At 51.4% G+C, this 18,988-nt stretch overlaps 1 protein-coding gene across 3 annotated transcripts; it reads right to left on the bottom strand.

Moving 5' to 3' along the window:
* Positions 1-2,292: 2,292 nt before the first annotated feature.
* Positions 2,293-16,554, bottom strand: MARCHF2 (membrane associated ring-CH-type finger 2). Of its 3 annotated transcripts, none has more exons than XM_042250038.1 (6): positions 16,439-16,554; positions 12,330-12,398; positions 11,373-11,600; positions 7,194-7,389; positions 5,288-5,497; positions 2,293-2,912 (listed from the first exon to the last, which is right to left on the bottom strand). In XM_042250038.1, exons 3-6 carry the CDS (start codon positions 11,546-11,548, stop codon positions 2,757-2,759), a joined length of 738 nt encoding a protein of 245 aa, XP_042105972.1. In that variant the 5' UTR covers positions 11,549-11,600; positions 12,330-12,398; positions 16,439-16,554; the 3' UTR covers positions 2,293-2,756. The 3 variants fall into 3 exon arrangements, with proteins under 3 accessions (XP_042105972.1, XP_060271519.1, XP_004008617.2); XM_060415536.1 differs by having other exon boundaries at positions 16,046-16,537; XM_004008568.5 differs by lacking the exon at positions 12,330-12,398.
* Positions 16,555-18,988: the final 2,434 nt, after the last annotated feature.

The raw sequence follows: 18,988 nt of genomic DNA, 5'->3' as shown, positions 1-18,988 counted from the left end.
AGATGGCAGAGGAGGTAACAGCAATCTGTCAGAATCATGGAGAGGAGTTCGAACACAAGGCACTGGGGACAAGAAGCCATCTCTCCTCTGATCCCTTCTCCCAAAGTGGGTGTGACTGGAGATCAGCCACAAGCCAGACCCAGGGAGAAGACAAACTCTCCACGAGGCTGTGCTCCTATAGGCTGGTGGATGTAACCCCACCCTGACCAAGTTCCTGGGTTTTGTCATCGTCTGGACTATTAATTCTTTCACACTTTGCTGTAACTAATGCTTTACTGTCGTTAAAAGAAGGATGTTTGAGGAAATTCCCTGGCGCTTTCACTGTCAGGGCCTGAGTTCAATCCGTGATCAAGGGACTAAGATCCCGCAAGCCTCACAGCTTGGCCAAAAAAAAAAAAAAAAACCAAGAATGATAAAAGGGATGTTTTAAAATGTTGCTTAAAAAAAAAAAAAGAAGATGTTGCTTTACCTCACAGCCCATATGAGGGAGACCTGATTTCGACCTCTGGGTTGGGACGATCCCCTGGAGGAGGGCATAGCAACCCACTCCAATATTCTCACCTGTGTCCCCATGGACAGAGGCGCTTGGTGGGTTACAATCCATGGGGTCACAAAGAATCGGGCACGATTGAGCAACTAAGCACAGCACAGCACACAGCCCATATTGAAAGCTTGCTATAAATAGCTTATTGTAAAGAATAAGAGATGATGCTATTAAAGTACACATGCAGTCGTAGGCTCTGCCAAAGGCTCTAAGACTTGCTCTGTCTTTGCTAGGGTTAAGAGTCATGAAGACAGCCTAGCACCAAACTACAATTTTCTATTTGATGTCATGGAAAGTATTGGAAGAGGTATGCAAGGGAAACAGCTTTCTCTCTTCACAATAGCATACCCCGGGGCCTCTTTACATCATCCAAAGGGCACTACACTCTAAAGCTGGCCGGAGGGGGTGGGTGCCAGTCCTATGTAGAGGGAGACGCTACAGAAGCAAGAAAGGCCCCAAATGACGACAGTTAATCCCTGAGGGTGAGCCTGTTTCTGCAGATGCCTCCACGTGATGCTCATCTTTCTAACTGCCTCGCTCCCAGCCCTCTGCCCCTCAGCCACAGGGCCCCAAGCGTAACCCATCTGCCATGCTGCCCCTCCTACATGCCTCTCAGGTGCCAGCTTCCAAGCCTCCACCCCCGCATCCCAGCTGGCCTCCCCTGGGGCAGAGAGAACTTTACTTTTTGAAGAGGTGACCCACATACCAAACAGGGCATGCGTGCTCAGTCACAGTCATGTCCAACTCTTTGTGACCCCATGAACAGCACCATGCCAGGCTTTCCTGTCCTTCATTATCTCCCAGAGTTTGCTCAAACTCAAATCCATCGAGTCAGTGATGCCAACCATCTCATCCTCTGTTACCCTCTTCCCCTGTCCTCAATCTTTCCCAGCATCAGGGTCTTTTCCAATATTTGTGCCCAAAACAACAGAACAGCCAGATGCTGTCCTAGGCCCACTGGGGATGTGCAACCTCAGGTGAAGGACCCTATGGTGGTTCTGAGCCTCAGTTTGCCCATCTGCAAAATGGGACTTATACGGGACCCCCCCCCCCCCCCCACGACCAGAACCCACTTTCAGCGGCGTGCTCTGAGTATTCAATGTGGCCTGAAGCAAAGAACTTTCAAGTGTAAAAAGCTCAGAAGTTTGCTCAGGAAGCAGGTGCTGAAGTTAGCATGACCATGTTCAGCTTCTTTACCTGGGTCCTCCTCAAGGAGAAACACAGAGGCCAGCAATGGGGCCATGCAGACCCCAGGGTCAACCCCCAATTCCACTTCCTGGAGTTAGTGGAATTCTGAAGAATTCCACTTCCTTAGACAAAGGCTGCCTTGCTCTAGGCCTCAGTCTTCCTGTCTGTAAAATGGGGTTAAAAGCCATTCTTCCTGCTGATAATGGTAGAGGGGGTTAAAGGACAGATGTCTGTTGAGGTTTAGAACTGGGCCACATTCGGGGTGACCCTCCGTAAGTGTGGATGTTACATTAGTGAGTGTGAAGGGCCTAGCATGGTATCTAACTCATGGGAAATACACAGGAAGTGAAACCTATTCTTCTCATGTATATTTATTTTAAATCATTTAATACGTAACCCTGCTACCTCCTTGTCCCTGGAAAACCCTGCATTTCACAATGGATCCCTCAAACCAGTTGGGAGCATCTGCTGTTGCCACTGTTACTTCTGGGTAGTCCCTGACCCCCCTCGGTCCCAGGCCCCTCCCTTTGAGGCCTCAGAAATGTGACTGACAAGTCCGCTTTGTCCAGCAAGGGGCTTCTTTTATTCATTCGCAGGGGGGTGTTCTGAAATGTGGTGCAACGTTATAAAGTCAAGGGTGCCTGGAAAGCGAGCCTGCCAGGTGCAGGAAAATGCAAGAAGCCTGCAGAGCCTCCCGGCCCGATGGGCACTCAAGACTTGCCTCTGGCCACAACTGGTGGTCCAGGAGGGACCAGGGAGACTTCAGAATGAGATCAGGGCGCCTGCTCCATCCAGAGCTTGGGACCACATCTGTCTGTTCATCATCCTCGCATATGAGAGTGTGCAAAATCAATCTGAAAACAGCTTCACTCAGGAATCACAGAATCGGCTCCTCCGCTCGGCGTCTCTTGGCCTGAGAAGCGCTCCGGCCGTGCAGGAAGGGTCAGGCAGTTTCTGTCCTTCTGAACACCAGGGCATTACCAGCTGCCTCCATCCAGCCCAGACGGCAAGGCCGGCCCAGCCTTCACACGGGCGTCTCCTCAGCCACCTTCTTCAGGAGTCCGGCCGCCAGTGGGGAGTGCTGGCTGCCCTCGGAGCCATCAGCCTGCATCTTCAGGCGCACTTTCTGGTTGGTCCTTCTCCACTCGGAGTACAGCTGGCAATGGTAGCGGAATGAGACCTGCAGGGCAGGGTGGACATGAGCGGGAGGGCCAGTGGCTGGAAAACTAGTGCCCCTGGGGCCTCTGCCCTGACCCAGATCAGCACCAGGCCCCTGCTTCCAGAGGCAGCAGCAGCATCAAAGCAGTTCTCATATGGACAGAGCACACACACCCACTCACTCGCCCCAGGGACCCTCCCCAGCAGCACTGAGGGCCCTGCCAAGGGTCTGTGTGTGGGGCGGGGGGTGGAGGGGGTGGTCCCTTTCTGTTTTTCAGAAGGTGGCAGTGAAATGATACAGCCTCTTGCGTGTGTGCATGCTAAGCCGCTTCAGCCATGTCTGACTCTGCGACCCTATGGATGGTAGCCTGCCAGGCTCCACTGTCCATGGGATTCTCCAGGCAATAATACTGGAGTGGGTTGTCGTGCTCTCCTCCAGGGGATTGTTCCGACTCAGGGATCGAACCTGTGTCTCTTGAGTCTCCTGCATTTGCAGGTGGATTCTTTACCACTAAGCACCACCTGGGAAGCCCATTAGAATATTAGTCAGCTCTAAAAAGAAATGAGCTATCAAGCTGTAAAAAGACATGGAGGAATCTTAAATGCATAGGGCTGAATGAAAGAAGCCAATCTGAAGAGGCTACAGGGAATTCCCCGGTGGTCCAGTGGCCAGTTAGGACTCAGCACTTTCACTAAAAAGACCACTTAGTGCGAGATTCCATCTCTATGACATTTTTAAGGAAAGGCAAAACTATGGAGACAGTAACATGGATCAGCGGTTTTCCGGGGATCAGAGCGGAAGGAGGGATGAATAAACAGAGCACAGCATTTTTAGAGGGGAGAAAACACTCTGTATGATACCATAGTGGGAGATACATGTCTTATACAGTGGTCTAAACCCACAAATTGTTCCACACCAAGACTGAACCCGTAATGTAAACTGTGGCCTTGGGTGATGATGCGTTAGTGTTGGTTCATCGACTGATGAACTTGCCGCTCTGGTACCATGTTGACCGTGGCGGAGGCTGGGCAGGTGTTGGGGAGGATTTTGGAGAACTCTGTACTTTCTGCTCCATTTTGCTGTTAAACCTTGAACTGCTGCTGCTGCTGCTGCTGCTAAGTCACTTCAGTCGTGTCCGACTCTGTGCAACCCCACAGGCGGCAGCCCACCAGGCTCCCCCATCCCTGGGTTTCTCCAGGCAATAACACTGGAGTGGGTTGCCATTTCCTTCTCCAGTACATAAAGTGAAAAGTGAAAGTGAAGTCACTCAGAAGTGTCCGACTCTGTGCGACCCCATGGACTGTAGCCCAGCAGGCTCCTCCATCCATGGGATTTTCCAGGCAAGAGTACTGGAGTAGGGTGCCATTGCCTTCTCCACTTGAACTGCTCTAGTGAATCAAATCTGTTAAAAAAAATTTTTTTTTCCCAGTAAATGTCAGTGGTTCCTACTCTTTGACCAAGGAAGTTCCAAGAAACATTTGCACGGGTGGCACCCAAAGCACTGTTTATAACAGCAAATAAAGGAGAAGGAAAAAAAATTGGAATAATCCCTATGTCCATCAAAAGAGATTAGTTAAATAAATATAGCACACCCACACAATGAAGGACTGTTGGGTGACTGCCTCTCTTTTTTTTAAGGACATTAGCAAAGTGAAAACAAGCAGACTGCAAAGCAGGACCTATGATGCATCCTACTTGTATTAAGAAATCTGCTTGGTGGGTGCACTGCAAATAATTCTTGAGGAGGGGGCACCCCCATAGCTGTGGTTCTATCTGTGGGACCTTCCCCCCTTCTCATGCCTGCCAGAACCCGGGGACAACACCCTCACCACACTCACTCTCTCCCAACCCCAGTCACCTTTTCTCTCAGTCTCTTTGTTTTTTATTTTTTGGCTGCACCACATGGCCTGTGGGACCTTAGTTCCCTGACCAGGGATCAAACCAAGTCCCCTGCACTGGCAGCCTTAACCATTGGACTGCCAGGGAAGTCTCGCTCAGTCTCTTGATCGTCCTCTCTGTCTCTCTCATTCTCCTGCCTTTTCTTCCACAGTCTTTCCAGTGGCTCTCAGCCTCTTCTCCCTTCCCCTTGCCCCCAAAACCCAGACAACCAGGTCTTAATGGGACTCGTGGCTAGCGCAGCCTGCACTCAGCTGAAGTGATCCCATGATCTTGCATTCCTCGGGCAGAAGCCTCACGCTTGGCTCCTGGGACCTCAAACCGGCCTGGAATCTGGAGCTCCATGAGATGCTGGGAGTTGCTTCCACCCCACGTGCCAGCCACAAGCCCAGGCAGGCAGAGTGCCGCCCCATCCTCCACCCCAGCTCCATCCAAGTTGCTGCCCAAGCCCCTGACCTGTCTGCTCCCAGATGCCTGCTGTCTGGCTGGAAGCCACTCACCAGTGTCCAGAGGACATAGATGGTGAACAAGGCGATGGTGAGGGCGATCAGTCCCAAGGCCTCCAGATGGCTGTGGAGCCGGAGGTGGTCCTGGGCGCCTCGCAGGCACAGCCAGCCTGAGATAGCGGCCAGTGGCGTGATGAACAGGAAGCACACCACGTCACAGCACAGCGTCCGCTTCTCTGTCCGAGGCCCAGGGTCCTTCAGCCACTGCGGGGAAGGAGGGAGGGGAAGCCGGTGAGAGGGACCACCACACACCGCCCTGCTACGAGCCTATGCCAGGGGATGGGGCATCAGGGCACTCTCTGCAGACACCCATCTTCATCACTGTTCCTGCAGGACCCTACTCCTGCCTTGCCTCCTGCAATCCTTTCTTTCCTTCAGATACTTACTGAGATGACGACAGGACAGGCCTGGGTAGGTGCAGGGCATTTCTGCCCCTGGTTTTGTTTTGTTTTGTTGCCACATCACGAGGCTTGCAGGATCTTAGTTCCCCGACCAGAGATAGAACCTGCACCTCCTGCAGTGGAAGCTCAGTCGTGTCTGACTCTCTGTGATCCCATGGACTGTGGCCCACCAGGTTCCTCTGTCCATGGGATTCACCAGGCAAGAATACTGGAGCAGGTTGCTGTGTCCTCCTACAGGGAATTTTCCCGACCCAGGGATCGAACCTGCATCTCTTGCATCTCCTGCACTGGCAGGCAGATTTTATTTTATTTTTTCCCCACTGAGCCACCTGGGAGGCCCTAGTTGAAGTGCGGAGTTTAACCACTGGACTGCCACGGAAGTCCCATGCCTATTTTACAGATGGGGGAAATGGAGGGCATAGAGGGGCTGACTCCTTTGTGCAAACTCACATGGCTAGTGGTCTACAAAGCCAGAACTGGAGCCCAGGAAGTCTTGCCTCAGGGTCTGTGTGTCCTTGGCTGCTATGCTACACTGCCTGCCACAGATGACCGGTGGTAGGAATCCCTGCCTGCAGCTCCCCTGCTGGTTGGAGGAGAGATGAAATGACTGAATGATCAAGGTGGGGACTGCTATGCTGAAGAGGTAAGGCTGCAGAAACTCAATCGAGCAGAACGAACCTCGTGAGGAATGGGGGAGACGTGCTCCAGGCTGCAGAAACAGCATGTGCAAAGGCCCTGGGGTGGAAGCATGTGCTCCACACGACGGGCAGTGGGGAGAGGGTGAGCTGTGTGCACAGGCCGGCTTGCTCTCCCACTGTTCTCTTAAGAGTAGGTCCTAGGCGGGCCAGGGGCTCTTCCAGGAGCCCCCACCTCAGCCCAGTGATATCACCCCTTGTAGTTCTCAGATGCCCCATGCCAAGCCAGGCTGGGCAGGGAGGAGTCTGGAGGGCACCCTGGTGAGCAGCAAATGCTCTGGGAAGCCATGTGGCTCCCACCACACTTGGAAATACCCTGTCTCGACCCTGACCCACTGCACTCAAGCTGAGCTCTCGGGATTGGCCCACAAAGTCCCCCAGCCAGGTCACCACCCCTCCTTCAGGGCCACTGTCCTCCTCCTTTAACTCCCTTCTCTCCAACCACGTGGGCTTGGCCAAGGACACCAAGCTCCTCCTCAAAGGAGGCCTCAGGGCCTTTGTACCTGCTGTGCCCCCTGCCAGGACTGTCCCCCAGGTTGGGGCTCCTCATTCCTCAGGTCTCAGCTCTAGGGTCACCTGAAGTGACCAAAGCAGGGAAGGGGCACAGGACCTGTCAGATCTGGAACCTCAGGCCCAGTTCCCACCCCCATCAGCAGAAGTGGCCCCGGGGAGAGAAGAGAGGATCCTCCCTCTAGAGAAGCCGCTTCCCCAGCCCACTAGGATCCTCCAAGGCCATTTCCTCCTTCAGCCCCATGTCTGCCTTCCTCCCTTCTCCCAACTCCGGCCTCTGGCTCCCAAGCGTACCTCTGTGAGAGATCGGGACCGCTTCTCCACTGCAAACTCTGTATGGCACAGCTCGCAGTAGCTGGTGTTGGACGAGGAAAGCCACCTCTCCAGACAGCTCTTGTGCACAGCGCCCAGCGTGCCAGTGCACCCACATGGAGACAGTAGGCTCTCCCCATTTGCCCCCTCATGGCAGATCCGGCAGAAGGGACCATCACTAGACACAGAGATGGGACACATGAGTAATGGTTGAGCCTCCTGCCTGCTTCTGCTTCACTCTGCCCTGGATTGCACGCTCAGCACTGCCCCTATATACTGCTATTTGGCAAACCCCTATTCATCCCTCAATGCCCAGCTCCAAATGTCCTTTTCTCTTGGAAAGCCTTCCCAGACTCCCATAGGTGGAGTGATGTGCTCCCTCCCTAGGGTTCCTGCAGCATCGTTTTAGGCCCAGGGTGGGCATCACTTGTACCTGCCTGCCCAGTGTCTGCTCTTCCTTCTGTACCACACCTGACTGTGCTGGACAACTGCCCCAATCTCAAGAGGACACCCCTGATGACCCCAGGCCTGACCAACCAAAACACCACACATCTCTGGTCACAGAGGCTGACTCAGGGAAGGGCACGTGTAATGCAGAGCCACTGGAATTGATTTCCGAAACTCTTCTTTTTTTTCTTCTCAACTCCAGAACTACGGGCAGCATGGCTGATATAAGTCTGGAGCTGCTGGCAGCAGCTCGGTCTCCACCTGGAGTCTGCAAATGATGCTAAAACAGGGGATCGCAGAGCCAAAAGGTAGGGAGAGGCAGATTCTCAAGAACATCATCAGAAGCCCCAGATTCAGCCACACCTGAAGGCCATGCCACCTGGGAAACCTGTGCATCCCAGGAGAAGAGCTCCTGGGCTCCTCCACTCTAGTGAGGCTGGGAAAACAGACATAAAAAGGCAACTACAGGAAGCCATTTCCCGTTTCAGGGAAGTCTCTGCCCCAGCCTGGTCTCAGGGGATTCTGGGTCCTTTCTGGGGCAGTTCAAGAGACCAGGGGCGCGTGGCCTTGGTGGGCCCAGAGGCTGTCCAGCACATGAGTCATTGTTTTTCAGACATTTCTGCCCAGAAAGTGGATTGCAGGAACACATGAAGAAGGTGGAGCAGGAGAGTTGTTTTCCAGATAAAACTGCCAGTTTCCCCTAGGAAACTTTCTCTCCTTTGTGTCTCTGCTGTGGGGGTGGGGCCCAGCTGCTTTGAAACCCAGGAGCTGAGAGCTGACCCCTCAGGTCTGCTTTTGGCCCTTGGTCCTATGATGCTTTCTCCTCCGACATCAAAAGGGCCTGCCCAGCTCCCCTGTGCACCCACACCCTGATCCCATGTTCCCGACACACACTGAGTGAACAGGAAAGACATTCCTACTCCAGGAGCCAGGCCAGAAAGTGGAAGTAATGAGGACCAGGAGGAAGAGTCACGTTGGGTTGGTTTGGGGGGTTTGTCCCAGGGAACCCTACTTAGGAGGTTCAAGTTCAGAGAAAATGAAATATGGGTAAACAAAGCATACACTGACTATGATGGAGCGCTGATCAGGTCCCACGCACCGTTCAAAGGGCAACATCGGGGTTAATCTGTCTCGTTCTCACAGGGAGCCTGGGCGGAAGGTGCTGTTATTGCCCCCATTTCACAGATGTGGAAACTGAGGTATTGAGAGGTTTACTTGGTTGTGCCAAGTCACACTGGATTTGAACCCAGGAAATCGCTCTAAGGCCTAGGAACCCAGAACCACTAGGTTGCCTGCCCCCAGAAGTAGGGCAAGAGAAGTGGGCTCTACTGTTTGAAATCCTGGCAGGAAAATCATGCAGAGGAAACAGGAGAGGAGAAAATGGGACGGGAGAGTGGGTGAGACATCCACAGGCCCCCGTCGGGCTGCCCAGTGCAGGCTCCACGTAAGAGAGATGTGAACAAGAAAGGAAACGGAAGCCATGCCCAGTGACACTGGCAGGTATTCAGTTCTCTCCAGGCCTCGGTTTCCCCAGGTGTCAAAAGGGAGGGTGAGGCGAGGTGCCCCATGGGAACCCCATGGAGGGAGAAGTCCTCCCCACACCCCCTGCTGGCAGCTCTGGCTGGGAACCCCTTAGGCCTGCCAAGGGTCCCCTCACTCCCAGGCTGGGTCACACAGCACAGACACCTTCCTGACTCAAGGGGTCTGATGGAGATGCATACAGAGAAACCCCAGAGGAAGCCCAGAAGGAGCCCTCCAGTCTCACCTGGGCTCAGGCAAGGCAAAAACCTGTAGGGGGCCCAGCACTGGGCTCCCTCCACAACACGGCAAGGCTTGCATCTGCTTGTTTGTATGTCTGAATGAAAAGTTTAGGAATTAATTCTGACACCTGCTACCCATATGGATGAACCTTGAGGGCGAGACACTCAGTGAAAGAAGCTGGTCACAAAAGGACAAAGACTGGCGAAGTCCACCTCTACGAGTTTTCTAGGGGAGTCAGATCCAGAGACAGAAAGTAGGAATGGCGTGGGGTCCCCAGGCTGAGGAAGGGGGAGGGGGAGTGAGTGTTTAGTGAAGACAAAGTGCAAGATCAAAAGAGTTATGGGAGGGACTTCCCTGGTGGTCCAGTGGTTAAGAATCTGCCTTGCAATGCAGAGTACATGGGTTCGATTCCTGGTCAGGAAACTAACATTTCACATGCTTCAGGGCAACTCAGCCAGTGTGCCGCAACTACTGAGCCCGTGTGCTCCGGAGCCCGCACGCTACAACTAGAGAGTCTGTGACCCACAGTGAAGATCCCAAGTGCTGCAGCGAAGACCTGACAAGGCCAAATAAACAAACGTTAAAAAAAAAAAAAAAAAAAAAAACAGGTGTGGGGCTGAATGATGGTGATGGTTACACAACACCATCAATGTACTTAAAGCCACTGAACAGCACACTCCCAAGTGGCCAAAAAGGTAAACTGTACAAATTTGATGATCTGAAGGAAACATCACAGTAATATACTAGACTTGAAAAACTGGTGGCTAGTTTAAATCTTAATGAGTTAAGGCAGATTTAAATTGGTGTGGGGTTTCTTTGGGCTTCCCAGGTGGTGCTAGTGGTAAAGAACCCGCCTGCTGATGCAGGAGACGTAAGAGACCAGGGTTCCATCCCTGGGTTGGGAAGAATCCTTGGAGGAGGGCACGCCAACCCACTTCAGTATTCTTGCCTAGAGAAACCCATGGACAGAGGAGCCTGGCGGGCTAGAGTCCACGGAGTTGCAGAGAGTCAGACATGACTAAAGCTACTTAGCATGCACACATGGGGTTTCCTTAAATCTCTTTCCCTTGATGACAAGTTGGTGAACCAAGCAGATTCAGCTCACACATGTGTCTGGAAGATTGGCACCGAGGTTTAAATACATTAATCGAAAACTTTGCATGCTCAGTCGCTTCAGTTGTGTCAGACCTCATGGACTGTAGCCCGCCAGGCTCCTCTGTCCATGGGATTTTTCAGGCAAGAATACTGGAGTGGGGTGCCATTTTCTCCTCCAGGGGATCTTCCAAACCCAGAGACCGAAGCTGTGGCTCCTGATTCTTTACCACTGAGCCACCAGGGAAGCATTATGAGGGGGCAAAGCCCCTTGTGAGCAATATATGGGGACCATGGCCATGCACTTTCAGAACCACCCAGTGAGAAGGTGCCCCAGTTTAGAGATACAGGGGAGCAGCAACTTTTCCCAGTCCTACACGGAGAGAGGCTCCCACGTGGGCCCCAAGCCCAGGTACCTTGAGGCCACAACCAGCACTACCAGCTACTTCCTTGTGCAGCCTCCCCAAGATGTGAACTACTCAGCAACATCAGCTCTCCGAATTTCACCCAGTAATCTGGAGTTTCAGCTTTTCCTGAAGAATCTGACCTGTCTACCCAGTTTCCATGTGGTGATTACTCACTGGGCCCCTTTCGCTGATTTATTTGCTTACCTGGCCCCTCTAGGTGGTGAATTTTTCTTTTATTTTTTTTGGCTGTACCACTCGGCATGCAGGATTTTAGTTCCCCAACCAGGGATGGAACCCACGACCCCTGTGGTGAAAGCGTTGCGTCTTAACCATTGGACTGCCAGGGATGTCCCAGGTGGTTGGATTTCTGACTGCGGATGGGGCTGGGAGTAAACTGTTTTGGCTGGAGAGTGAAGCAAGTGAAAGCATCAGTCCCTACTCGGTCACCACTCACCTCGGTGTGTCCAAGGCCCGGATGACGGTCGAGAGGAGCCGGCCATCCCTTGAAGTCACCTGGGCCACATACTGGGGTGGCCCGAGGCCTGTGGCCTCCACGACCTTGGAGAAGGCAGGGCTATCGGAGCAGTCACACAGGGAGCCGGGGAGGTGACAACAGTCACCCGTCGTCATGGCCACAGGGAGCCCTGTGTCCTCAGGGCCCAAGGCCCATGGTCCCAGGAGCCTGGGGAGAGGCCAGCAGGAGGATCAAGAGCAAGGTTAGCAAGCCACACACAGCCCAGAGCCAGCTCTCTGATTTGCGGCTGAACAGTCTCTAAGATGGGCCTTTGAAGGGGGGCTATGAGGATTCAGTCAGGTCACACACGCAACTCAGGCCAGGCCTGGCGCATCTCAGGGGCCTGGCTATATTCTGACTCTCCTAAGAAAGGTCATCCTGGTCTGGCCCACAAAGCATACAGGACATCACCTTTCCAGCCTGAAGCAGTAGCTAACAGTGACTGAATACCTTCTGTGTGGTAGGCCCAGTGCACGGTGCTCTCTAGGGCCAGAACCATCCCTGCCAAAATCATGGAGAAACTGTTCGCCATGGACTGGATTCCCAGGGTTGGACTCAGAGAGGATAAGCCTGCCATGGAGTGGGCCGGAACTGAGCTACAAACTTGGCCCAAATGACCAGGATGGTGAGTCATTTTGACCCTGCTGGTTCATGGCTTCTTGTGGGCTCTGAGTTTCTTGATAATTCAGGCTATCGAGGAAGTGGTAGTCCAGAATGAGGTAGTGTCTGTCCCCACCCAGAAGAGCAACCACTTAAAGTGGTGCCTCTGTCCCCAAGGAGAGGCCATGGGAGACAGCCAGAGCCTCAGGCAGCAATCTGAAGTCTGCTTTGGTGAGGAGGGTGGGGACTGACTTCAGCAGGATTCCATCCCCCTACGTCTCCACCCTAGGGTCTGACCTGTCAGCAGGAACCCTTGGCAAGCTCCTCTTCCATCCCAGAACCAACCAGCAAGACTTGTGTGTTTCCCTGTGAGAATTTCATGAAAGGGACTGAGGCCTCTGGAAGCCAATACAGGTGCCCTAGAGCTTAGGATCTCCGTCCCAAACTTATCTCACCCTCCACCGTCTGCCCCCAGGAACTGTGGTCCAGAGACCCCAGAAACACTCACCGAGGTACCCCCCCCCACACACACACAAGTGGTTTTTACCCACCCTTGCTAGTCAAACTCTGAGATCCAAAGAGGGGCGGAGGGAAGCAGTGCAAGTAACTGGCTAACTTTTTGCACCAGGACAGTCTCCTGCCTGATCAACAAGCTCTGAACAGCTCAGCCAGAAGTGCTCTGGGCCCAATAGGCCTTTCTGAGCCTCCTAAGTGGGGCCACACAGTCAGCCAGATAAGCAAGTGTCAGTCCAGAGGCAGGAGGAGCCTGGGAGGAAGGCTGCATGACCGAGATAACACCCACAGGACAGTGGCCAGGCTGCTAAGTCGTGCACACTGCTGTCCCTCCCAAGGGAGGCCAGCAGGGAAGCTGCTGCGATACCCAAGGGAAAGGCTGCAGAGGGGACTCCATGCCTCTTGCCCCTCCAAGGACTGGCCTTCACGTTTCTGCAAGTAATTGGGCGTCCCGAGACACATCACAGCTCCTATGCATTAAGTTCTACCATTTCTTTTATTGTCAGGGGAAAAGCAATGACAGAACCAAATCAACACTGGTAAAATCTGCTCATGCAAGGCTTGCAAATCAACCACATGATGCTAGCAGCTACTGCAAAATAAACTCATGGTTGCCAGGGGAAGGGATAGTTAGGGACATTGGGAAGGTCATGTACATACTGCTATATTTAAAATGGTTAACCGACAAGGACATTTTGTAGAGCACAGGGAACTCTGATCAATGTTATAATGTTATATGCCTGCTCAAATGAGAGAAACTCTGTTACTTTCATGTAATTCTCAGATGGAAACACACAAGCCTTATTGGCTGGTTCTGGGATGGGGGGGGGGGGTCGGTTGGAATCGATACATGTATATGTATGGCTGAGTCCCTTCCCTGTTCACCTGAAACTACCACAACATTGTTAATGGGCTATATGCTAGTGCAAAATAAAAAGTTTGGGAAAAAAAAATTAGCGGCTACTGTCAATTAAGTAACTGCTGGGACTTCCCCGGTGGTCTAGTGGCTAAGACTCTGTGCTCCCAATGCTGGGGGACCAGGTTGGATCCCTAGTCAGGGAACTAGATCCCACAAGCTTTGACTAGAGATCCTACATGCTGCAACTAAGACCCAGCTCAACGACAGTATGGACAGTAGCCTCCCAGGTTCCTCTGTCCATAGAATTCTCCAGGCAAGAAAACTAGAGTGGGTCGCCATTCCCTTTCCAGAGGATCCTCCCTACCCAGAGATTAAATCCAGGTCTCCTGCATTGCAGGCGGATTCTCTACCATCTGAGCCACCGGGCAAGCCTAATATATAAATATATATATATATATATATTTAAAACATACCTAACCTTAGTGCTATATTTAAAATGGATAACCAACAAAGGCCTATTATATAGCACATAGAACTCTGCTCAGTGTTACGTGCCAACCTGGATGGGAGGGGGGTTTGAGGGGAGAATGGATACATGTGTATGTATGGCTGAGTCCCTTTGCTGTTTACCTGAAACTATCACAATGTTGTTAATTGGCTATACCCCAGTACAAAATGGTGTTAAGAAACAATAAAAATTTTTAAAAAGAAAAGGTACCTCCTGCAAGCCAGGCACTGTGCTGAGTTTATTGAACTCCAGTAGTTGTTATAAATGTTCCTTGAAAGGTCACCTCCCCTGCGAGGCCTTCCCTGATCATTCTGGTCGAAGTGCTACTCATGTTCACATTATTGCCCTCACAGACGTGTCCCTCTCTGAAATGTTCTTATTTCTTTTTCTTATTTTGGCCACATGGTGAGGCTTGTAGGATCTTAGTGCCTTGACCAGGGATTGAACCTAGGCCCTCAGCAATGAGAACACAGAGTTCCAACCACTGGACCACCAGGGAGGTCCCATTAATGTTCTTATTTCTTCATCTGCTGGTTAAACGACATGTGTCTTCCACCATTGGTCATCTCCAGCGCCTGATTCAATGTCTGGTACACTGTTGCTGCATTAATTCCTCAGCCCCTCTTCTGTGTAAGAGCAAGGTGGGAGAGGCAAGTCCCTTGATCCCCAGACCTGGTCTGCCAGCACCCAAGATGGGAACCAGAAATCTTCAGAGGCTGGAGATCTGTGCAAAGCACAGAGGCTTGGGCTCAGGAGAGGCCAGTTTCGAGCCTGGATGCAAGGGTAGGGTGGCTGCAAGCTGGACTCAGCACTGGGGCTGCTGGGAGGCGTGACTAAGCCAACGCCTCCAGCAAACTTGGCCCAGTGCCTGGGAGATGGATTTCACTCAATTTTCACAACAAACCTATGATGGAAGTCCAATAACTACCCCCATTTGACAGGTGAGGAGGCTCAGAGAGGGGCAGTTACTTGCCCAAGATCACACAGCTAAGTTGGGACAGTGTAGGATTTGAACTTAGTCCAGTGAGTGGGTCTGGGACCCAAGAGATCTGGGTTCTTTTAAGTCCTGACTCTGGTGCTGATGCTGTGTATCCTGGGACAAGTCACTTGGCTTCTCTGGGCCTCATTCTCCTCTTTTGTTAAATAAGTTGATGAAGCTAGTGGACTGTGTCTGCTGAAGGGCTTCATAAGAAGAAGCCCCTAGGCTCAATTCCTCCAGCGAAGCTCGTCCTTGGCTAGGCTTGTCTGGGGTGGCACGGGGGCACCACAACCTTTTGAACAGCTTCTTTTTTCTGAGGGCAGGAAGCTGAAGGAAGAAGAGTCAGATGGCCCTAATTCCCCCACAGTGTCATCTCAGTTGAGTTGCTTCACTCCCTGGGCCTCAGTTTTCTCTTTTGTTTAATGCTGGGTTGCAATGAGACCCAGCTCATATATGCATAAGCATGAATAAGTTGATAAATTTTAGCTGTTATGATAATTATTGTTCTCAGCTTACAGACAGCTGTTGGGAGGGTCTGATGATATAAGGCACAGTCAGTGCCTGGCACACAGTAAGCACTCAACAAATGTGCACAGTTATTATTTTTTTAGGATAAATGTGTAGCCTGTGAAATGCATTCATTTCTCTTCACTTAGCAAAAACAAGCTCCTGTGTGCCCTTTCAGCACTTGCATAGCCCTGCACTGGAGGCCAGACTCTAATCCCAGCTCTGATCTTTACTCACTATGTAGCCCTGGTTGAAAGGCTGGCCCTCTCTGAGCCTTGACTTCCTCAGCTGTATAGCAGAGAAGGGGCTTCCCTGGTGGCTCAGTGGTAAAGAATCCACCTGCCAATGCAGGAGATGTGGGGTCGATTCCTAGGTCAGGCAGATCCCCTGGAGAAGGAAATGGCAGCCCACTCCAGTATTCTTGCCTGGGAAATCCCATGGACAGAGGAACCTGGTGGGCTACACTCCACGGGGTCGCAAAAGAGTCAGACACGACTTGGCCACTAAACAACAGCAACACAGCAGCGAACATTTCTAGTACTTCCACTTGATATTGTCACTAAAGGATTAAATGGACTAAACCTATAAATTCTGGCTGTCCTGTTTTGAGCACCCACTAACAGCCAGGCTCTCTGCTAAGCAAATACCTGGGTCATCATCTTGACTATTTTCCTGGCAGAGCCCCTCTGAGGAGGAGGTTGGGGAAGGTGACTGGTCACTTATTGACAGCCTACTATACGCAGGGCGCTTTCTTCATTTGCACCTCCTAAATCTTCACAACAGCCCCGTTAGGTTGGTCCTGGGATGACCTAGTTTCACAGATGGGGAAACTGAGGCTCAGAGAGGCACCTACTGCGCGCCAGCCCCCCGGAGACCTCCTGCCTTCTACAAAGACGGAAACTGAGACCACCTAGTCACTGGGAAGGCTGAGGCCGACGGTCCGAGCCTGGCCGTCCTTCAGGGGGCCGGGCTCGGGCCTCGAACTCTGGGCCATGCCGCAGAACGGCACCCCTCCACCCCATCCTCCCGCCCGTGCCCACCTGATCCGCGGCCGGGCCGGGCGGCCGCGCAGGCCCCTCCGCTCGCCCCGGCCCTGGTCCCGGCCCGGCCGGTCCCGTCAGCGCTGCTAGCTCCGCTCTGGCCGGTACCTGCGTCCGGACACCGCCCGCCGAGCCGACGGTGTCACGGGCCAATGGCGACCACCTCTCGCCTACACTGGCCAATCGTCGTGAATGTCCCACCCTGGAAGGCGGGGCCAGAGGCGTCGGGGACGTTTTGGGCCGCACAGGCCCGGCGGCGCCGCAGCTGCTGACTCCGCCCCTACCGCGTCCTGGCTCCGCCCTAACCTCGGTCCCGCCCCCACATCCCCGACCCCGCCCTATCTCGACTAGGGGCACGAGCGGGGCCGGTGGCGCCACCTGCAGACGACCAGTTAATAAATTAAACCGTTACAGAATTCAACGTGACACCAGCAGAGGGATTTGTGTTCCTCATCTCCCTTAAGCGTCTCATCAGTTCTGGCGGCGGGATGAAACATCTGATCACATTTCACAGAGAAGAAACAGAAACCTAGAGAGGTTAGGGGGCCGTGGAAGAGCCTAAAGCCATCATTTATTCATCATTCATTTTCATTCATATATACAACAAATTAATTGATTAGATGTAATAAACATCAGCAAGAGGGTCTATTATGAGCCAGGCACTGTGCTAGGCCCTGTGGACACAATGTTTATTATGGCAAATAGTGCTGCCCTCACGGATCTCAGCGTAAGGAGTGAAGTGAAGTGAAGTTGCTCAGTCGTGTCCGACTCTTTGCGACCCCATGGACTGTAGCCTACCAGGCTCCTCTGTCCATGGGATTTTCCAAGCAATAGTACTGGAGTGGATTGCCATTTCCTTCTCCAGGGAAGCAGACGTAAACAGCCAGTAATGTAATTATTAATTGCAAAGGTGATAAATTGTAGCGAGCGAGGGAGGCATATCACGGAATATTTGGAAAGTTCAAAAGTAATTCCCTAAAGAAGCAATTGAACTGACAATGTCACATGCAGAGTGTCTGAGGTGGGGTGGGGAATTTCATTAATACTCCTTTCTTCCCCTGCCTTTATTGAGTGTGTAGATCCAGCTTAGTTACCTTAGTCCAACTCTTTCGTGTTGTACTGGCTTATATTTTTCAAAAATGAAATTATAAATCATAGGTTACCTATTGAGGGAAGAAAAATAGAAAGGACAAAATAGAAGCTACACTTTTTAATTTCTTTCTTTTTTTTTTTTTTAACTTTTTGGCTGAACTGATTCCTCACCAGGAATCTGAACCTGTGACCTGCATTAGAAGTGTGGAGCCTTAACCACTTGGAGCACCAGGGAGGTCCCAGAAGCTAAGCTTCTAAAACTGTACCTTGTTTTATACATTCAACTTTACAACCATGTAGATATTTTATATAACTTTAAAACAAAATTTTAAATGTAAGATATCTAAAAAACAAAACTGAAATAAAATGAATTAACCTGTATATCCAGTTGGTGACAAAATAAATCAGAGATGAACTCCTAGTAACTTTAAAACATCAGAATTTGACTGTCCATACTCAGTATAGCGGTGGTGGTGGTACTGGTGGTGATAAAATTGTTATTCTGAGCTTGTGCACACTTAGTCTGGGATAAAGCAAAGGAGTGTCAGTGTCAAGTGTCAGTGTCAAGAACTGGGTTTTTCATAGGGAGTGAAGGAGGCACAGATGTAAGATTGATCACATTAAAGGAAAAAAAAAAACCCTGCGGTCTTGAATTTGAATTGGGAGTATCACGATACATTTCATCTTTATAAAAAGCAAACATTTGCTGCCTCTGTCCACTGAAAAGCCTGCAACAAGCATCCCACAGTCCCAGTTGTGCTCAGTTGTGTCCGACTCTTGCAACTCCATGGACTGTAGCCCACCAGGCTCCTCTGTCCATGGAATTTTCCAGGTAAGAATTCTGGAGTGGGTTGCCATTTCCTTCTCCAGGGGATCTTCCTGACCCAGGGATCAAACCCATGTCTCCTGAATTGGCAGGTGGATTTTTTTTTTCCTTTTTACCACTGGAAGCCTCCATAAGCCCAGACAGTGGTCTCTAAATACCATTTCCATCTGAAAGAGGCTTGGAATATTGAAGAGAAAAACAGACTGAGTCAGGGGCAGGAAATGTACAGATGAACATGGCACACCTTCAAATACCAGAAAGGGAGTATCAAAGACATTCCCTACTAACATGTCAATGGGAACCAATTAGAAGCTTCCATTGGCCACAAATTAGACAATTTCACCCTCAATAAAGATCATGATTGCAGATCAAAACGAAGCAAATGTTCAACTTCATGCACTTGGGGTTTTTTTGTTTGAAAATAATGTCAAAGTGATGAAACAGTTGCAGAAATAATGCACAGAACTCCCATAAACCTTTTGCCCAGATTCCTCAATTGTTAACGTTTCTGAATCCTTTGAGTATAAAATAGATATATGGTGTCTCATTAACCCTTCATGCTTCAGTGTTTAGTTCTTTTTTTAAATTAATTGTTTTGGGCCATGCTCTGTCTTCGTTGCTGTACTCAGGCT

Source organism: Ovis aries, chromosome 5 (assembly GCF_016772045.2).
Source record: "Ovis aries strain OAR_USU_Benz2616 breed Rambouillet chromosome 5, ARS-UI_Ramb_v3.0, whole genome shotgun sequence".
Lineage (NCBI taxonomy): Eukaryota > Metazoa > Chordata > Mammalia > Artiodactyla > Bovidae > Ovis > Ovis aries.
This window is presented reverse-complemented; position numbering and strand designations above follow the sequence as displayed.

Coding starts and splice junctions, on each gene's coding strand:
- MARCHF2 (XM_042250038.1), bottom strand. CDS start 11,548: ATGACGACGGGTGACTGTTGTCACCTCCCCGGCTCCCTGTGTGACTGC. Junction 7,390..11,372: donor CGGGCCTTGGACACACCGAG/GTGAGTGGTGAC, acceptor CTCTGTGTCTAG/TGATGGTCCCTTCTGCCGGA. Junction 2,913..5,287: donor TCTATGTCCTCTGGACACTG/GTGAGTGGCTTC, acceptor CCTGCCCTGCAG/GTCTCATTCCGCTACCATTG.